General features: G+C 44.0%; 1 protein-coding gene across 2 annotated transcripts in view; it reads left to right on the plus strand.

Annotated features, from left to right (window-relative positions):
- Nucleotides 1–6,241, plus strand: part of ARHGAP21 (Rho GTPase activating protein 21) — a 168,401-nt gene that overhangs the window by 63,995 nt on the left and 98,165 nt on the right. For both annotated transcript variants that reach the window (XM_018557954.1, XM_018557955.1), the window contains exon 2: nucleotides 5,669–5,848. In XM_018557954.1, coding sequence (XP_018413456.1) covers nucleotides 5,669–5,848 — 180 coding nt within the window. The remainder of the gene's footprint in view (nucleotides 1–5,668; nucleotides 5,849–6,241) is intronic.

Raw genomic sequence — 6,241 nt, forward strand, 5'->3', positions numbered from 1 at the left:
GAAACCCCCCCCCCCCATAAACTTGCAGGTGTGAATGTGAGCTAAATGTGTCTGTGGAAGCCTAAATCCCTGTTCACACCTGTGCGATTTAAAGCACTTTAACTGCCCTGCCAAAATGCATAGCAGAAGAAATCCCGTTATTGTCTATGGGGCTTGTTCACGCCTATGCATTGTGCTGCATTGCAACTTTGAATAAGCTTTGGCTTATGGCTAGTCTAAGTAAAATGAAGTAATGCATGAAAAATAGCATTAAAATGTATTAAAAAACAAAAAGCATAAAAGTGCAGCGGTCCGCCTTTTGTTTGAAAATTGTGGCTCTAAACTGTGGCCACCAGAAAATTGTGTGGTTTCTATGTCTGATACATATATCTGTACAGATCGCTGTCAGTTGACCAACAGCGAGCACTACAGTAACAACAGCGGTCTTAGGCTGGGTTCACACCATTTTGTGCATTGCGTTCCGGATCTGGTTTGGAAAATGGTGTGAACCCAGCCTAAGACCGCTGTTGTTACTGTAGTGCTCGCTGTTGGTCAACTGCAGTGCATTGCGTTTTTGCCGCGATTTTACTGCGGTACGGAGCAGTGTTTTTTTGTTTGGTTTTTTTTGTAGCTTAAAATGGGCTTTTAGGTTCGGTCCAGTGCGTTCCATGCACTTTTGATTAGTTTCCATGCTTTCCAGTGCATTCCAGACAAAATAAGACTAACAGTATTTTTGTGGTCTGGAACGGACTGCGCTGGTGTGAACAGAGGCCAGAAATAGCATAGGGATACATTAGGGTGCATTTTGGGTCCGGAAACAGTCTGGTCTGGAGATGATGTGGTGTGAATGGGCCCTTAAGTCAAGTTTTTGTACATGAAGCCAGTTTTGTGTTAGAATTAGGCAGATTTTAGCAGCCAGACTGCCAGTGCGCCGATTTACAGTGTCACCTAAACTTTTTGGGCATTTGTTTTATTGCTTATGAAGAGAAGGTTACCCATGACTTCCTTAATCATTGCTTGTTCCTAATTTTGACCCAGGTAATTGTGCCCAGGCTGTTGCTGTAACTAGGCTTTATTCCACTTTACGGCATATAGTTGTTTTTACATTTTTTTTTGACCATCAGTGAGAATGATGTAAACATTTTGGAAAGGGAGTTTGTTTGCGATGCTGTTGTGGTGATGTAATTCCTTTTACTGTTCTGTAGGTCAGACCCTGGTGAGATAGGCTAGCTGCAGGTCATCAGACTATCATCATGGCCACATGCCTTTGGAGGGGGTGCTGGAATTGTAGTGAACATGATAAAAGTACAATGGAGAAGTAAGATAACGCTGAACTAGGCAGAGAAAATTCTGACTGGGCTTCCCCCCCCTTCATTTTTTTGAAAGTCGCTGAGCATTTTTGTGGACTTCATCTTTAACATGCGTAGATGCTGTCTGCTAATTTTCTAGTGAAGAATATGTAGACTTTATATATTCTTTTCGTTTCATTGCAACCTCTCAGGGGCAGGGTCCTTCTAACCATCTTATTTCAAATTATATTGTAACTGTAATGTCTTCCTAATATTGTAAAGCGCTGCGCAAACTGCTGGAACTATATAAACCCTGTATATTAATAATTGATAGATTTCTATATTTCCCATTGTACAAGGATGATGGCTCGCTCACACGTATGATGTGTATATACAATAGTGCTGCCTTGTTGGATGCAGTTTTACCTCTCATTAGTGCAGGTTTAATGCATGTTATTATTTATTATACAGTATAGCACCAACAGTTTGCGCAGCGCTTTACAATATAAAGGTCCCCACACACCTTACCATAATTGTACGAAATCCTGCGATCGTACGATTATTGTAAGGTGTGTGGAAGCCGTGCGATCTCTACTACTGTAAGGTCGCACGACTTTAAGCTTACGAACATGTTTCAAAACCCGCCGAGCATCGTACGATCGGCGGGTGTGTAGCATGTTCGTGAGATAAAAGCCGGTCTGGCTGGTGTGCACAAGAGCACACTGCCCGTTCGGCATTGCGGTCATCAGGGGGCCCTCGGGGCGTGGCTTGTGATCATCGCAAGTACGATCTGCCTATGCAAGATAGTCAGATCGTACGTTTTTTTAAGTACCTTACAACCATCGCAAGACAAAAGTCTTGCGCTGGTTGTAAGGTGTGTGCCCAGCCTAAGGAAGACATTACAATCACAATACAATTCAAGACAAGATGGTAAGGAGGGCCCTGCCCGTGAGAGCTTACAATCTACATTTTTCCAGATTGCACTGGACCAGAACATAGACATTGATTGCACTGGACCAGAACATAGACATTGATGTGCCACGCTTTCTGGTGCGGCTGCGGTGCCATTGACTTCAATGCCCCACCACCCCCCTCTCCCGCCCCTGAATGCAGGAAGCCAGCCGGCATGCGATACAGTGCGTTCCAGGAGCTGACCGCGCTGGAATGCACTGTATATGGTGTGGGCAAGCCCTGAGAATCTTGTTCATTCGAGGAAAAAAATTCCATCCCGCTCCTTTTGATTTTTTTTTTTGTCACTCTGGTTGAAAACGATTAGAAATTCCAATGCATGTTCCCGAAAACTAACTTTTTAGAACAAAATTCTACTGGTGTATGGCCATATACAGAGTTTTTGTTGTATAACTAGGAAGGCGCTTGTGTGTATAGTATTGAGGGAGAGGTCGTCATATTCATCTCCAGTTGGAATCTCGACTCTCCCAGTCGTGGATGGTTTGAGAGGCGTTTCTCGGTGGATTGCCTCTATTGAGTGACGACTGAATGGAGTCTGTCCTGCTCGCTTCAATATATAATGGCGGTCTGATCGCAGCCTTTTGGGTCATTTCATAAGCACTCTTCATGGAGACGGCCAACAATGAGTTGTGACGGAACAATAGGACGCCTCTCTTGTTTTGTATGCGCTCTTGTCTTCTTAACCCATCTGGCTGCTGGAGAGATTGGCCTTTTATCCCTTGTCGGCGTCTTCAGTGATGTGTCAAATCTTACATACATCACCATAAATCCAATAATACAGAAGTTCTGCTATTTGGAAAGGACCTGTGCTGTGTCGGATCAGATTTTACTGTATAGAAGCACAATCGTATAAGGTGGGAAAACCCCTTTACAGGATCTGCCTAAAGCTGAAATACTGCTAAATACACAAGTGAAACCCAATCCCAGGTGTATAAAAAAGCATGGCGTTGCCCATAGCAACCCAATCCGGAAATAGCCGCACTCCGCACGCGTTCACCGAAGATAAAAATCTTTATTTTAGGAGCAAATACCTATGGTTTGTTCCTCCCCATGTGTGGCCAACCCCTAACACGCTTCACTGAGTAAGCCAGAATGGTGAAACGTGTTGGGATTGACCACACATGGGGAGGAACAATTAAGATTTTGGAGTGCAGCTATTTCTGGATTGGGTCGCTATGGGCAACACAGTGCTTTTTAAAAAAAAAAAATTATTATACACTTGGGATGCAATCGTAGTGCAAGCTGGTTCTGGAATTTGAGCGTTGTTTGCTGTGGATTATTTATATGTGGCGGCTTTCTAACCTGCCAACAGATTGTATTTAGGCCTTATCCACAGATTTACACAACCCTGCCACTGAGCACAGCCAGTGGTGAAATATTTGCCATGTATGACCGCATTAAGGCAAAACCTATGCAGGGAAAGCAACAGGTACACTTTCAGTCCCCCCCCAGCTGTCCATACTACCCTAGTCAACATTTACACAAGGCTATGGACTGTCCCCATGTGACAGCATTGGTTCTTGGTGAATGGCCCAGCACTGTCACATGGAGCGAGTTGCATACATTTCATTAGTGGGAGTACCTGGTGTATTCTTCATTCTTGGTGACCAATTAGGGGGGGGGGGTTAAAGAAAAAATCAGTGTGCAGTCTGTTGCTGGGCCAATTCATGTGGCCACCTTGAGTTAGAAAACATGTCTTTGCTATGATCTACCTGGGAGTCGGTAGCGGCAGAATCCCCCTGCGCTATTCTCTTCCTTTTATCTAGTGAGACAAACAAACAGGGTGGCCAGCCGATCGCTTGTGTACATGGAGTGCTTGCAGGCAGCAGAGAGCGGTTGAATTTTACCCGCACAGCCAACCGTCCTCCTTTATTCATGGTACCTTTGTACAGCTCTGTAACTTTAAACTCCAGGCAGAAACAAATGCCAATGAATGCAGTAATGTATTTTTTAAAACCACATTTAGGGTCCGTTCACCCCAGCCTGTGTGCAGTACGGTCCGTATAACGCGCTCGCTTTGGGGTGCATTGCATGGGAGCAGTGGTAAAACGCGGCATGCTGTTACTGTTTTTTTTCCCCCCTCAAACTTTATTGAAATGTCATTAATGGACACTTCATTTAACTCTTTGCGCAACAAGTCATTGTGATGCTCTGTGGTGCATTGTAATCCGGCATTTTTTCTGCTGCATTTTTATGCAACGCACACCAACAAACCTATATGATGTGGACACCGCACAGAGCGAACAGTTTGTACCGGGTGTTCTGGTGAGCCCTAAATATATTTGAAAATGCAGCTAATGTAAGTACCCGAGTTTGCCTTGATTAGTCTGTTGCAATCCTTTGTGCAGTAGCACTTAGGCTCCGTTCACACCACGGCGTATCGTGAATGTGCGTCCCATGTTCACAATACCTGTACAATTGTAGAACGTGCTTCAGTCGCATGTGAGAACGCGTGGGGGAAAACGTGTGGAATGCATGTCACTACATTTTACTACTTTTCTGCGAATTGACACTCATCAAGGGACCCAATGGGGATCAATAGGAGGCAGCACTTAAAACAAGTCAGGTGTGTGCTGCATACACATGAGTGAACGAGGAACCTTCTGATGGGGACAGAGCAGAGAGATGACCTGCTCAGTCTGTTGCTGCTTCTTCATCATAGGCTGCAGGCAGGGAGGTGACCTGGCTGTGTTGCACAACTGCAGCAGAGAAAAGTCATCTCACTAGACTGGCTGTCTGTCGGTCTGTCGGTCTGTCTCTGTCTGTCTCTGTCTGTCTCTGTCTGTCTGTGTCGGTCTGTCGGTCTGTCTGTCTGTCGGTCTCATGATCCAGTAGACAAAAATACGAATCCTTTGTTTTGCATTGCAATGGTGTCTTTACCAGTTTGCATGCAGTTGAGCTTTTAACATTCCAGGACTGCTATGTGTAGCTGTGATCAGTATTACAGTGGACTATCTGTTCTGCCCACTCCATGCATCTATCATGCAGTGTGTCTGTTTACATGGGGTATGTACTTTCTGTGGTAACCCAGTGCCAGTTAATGAATTGTTCAACATACAGATTATTATCTCCGCTGATAGAATTTGCAGAATGTGGGCTTGTTTTCAAGGGGGAAGGGACGCGGGGCAAAAGGTCAGTGCCGAGCCAGTGTAGCAGCTGCTGCCTGAATGTAGTACTATGTACATGGCTGATGTGAGGAATGATTCCCCCCACACTGGGATGGAACAAAGGGGATGTCCACTGCTGAGGTCCTCTATACTGACATAATACGTCTATCATCCAGTAAATGGCTCTTCAAAACGATTTCATTCATTTTCTGGTTTTCTATATTGCGATGATTAATCTCCATCATGTTCACGTTTAGTTTGCTTGTTTAGTTTTTTCTATTCTGATAATAGTGCAGACTTTAATAACGCATGTTTCCAATTCAGGTGTCCAAAAACAAAGATGGGTGCGATCAGAGCGAGATGGTATCGCCGACGGAAGAGGAAATATTCTCCTGGCCCGGCCCAAAGAACGTTATTCTGAGGAGGACATCCGAGGGGTTTGGATTTACTTTAAGGCACTTCATTGTTTACCCGCCGGAGTCTGCAGTCCAGACAAATTATAAGGTGAGCAAGGTTGGGAGGAATCTGGTCTGTCAATTTACTAAAAGAGCTGAGGATCTTCCCTCAATTTATATGAATAGTCACTTCAGGTATCCAGTGATGTAAAAAGCAAATCCCTGTTCTCTTTGAATATCCGATCGCTTGGAGGTTACATAAGTAGACAGGAATTTGGTTTATTACGTGATTGGATTATTTATGTGACCACTCAATTTCCTTCAAGTGATGATTTCTACTTGTCATTTCTTTAGTAAGTCAGTCTCACCCTAAGGTCCTGCAACTTCTCTGACACTACAAGTCTCAGCATGTATAAAAAGAAAATAAATAAAAGAAAGCAATTTTATGTATATCTATCTATAGATAGAGATATAGAGTGAATATTATATTTACTATATGTGT

This window comes from Nanorana parkeri, unplaced genomic scaffold (assembly GCF_000935625.1).
Source record: "Nanorana parkeri isolate BGI_ZX_2015 unplaced genomic scaffold, ASM93562v1 scaffold313, whole genome shotgun sequence".
In the NCBI taxonomy this organism is placed as follows: Eukaryota; Metazoa; Chordata; class Amphibia; order Anura; family Dicroglossidae; genus Nanorana; species Nanorana parkeri.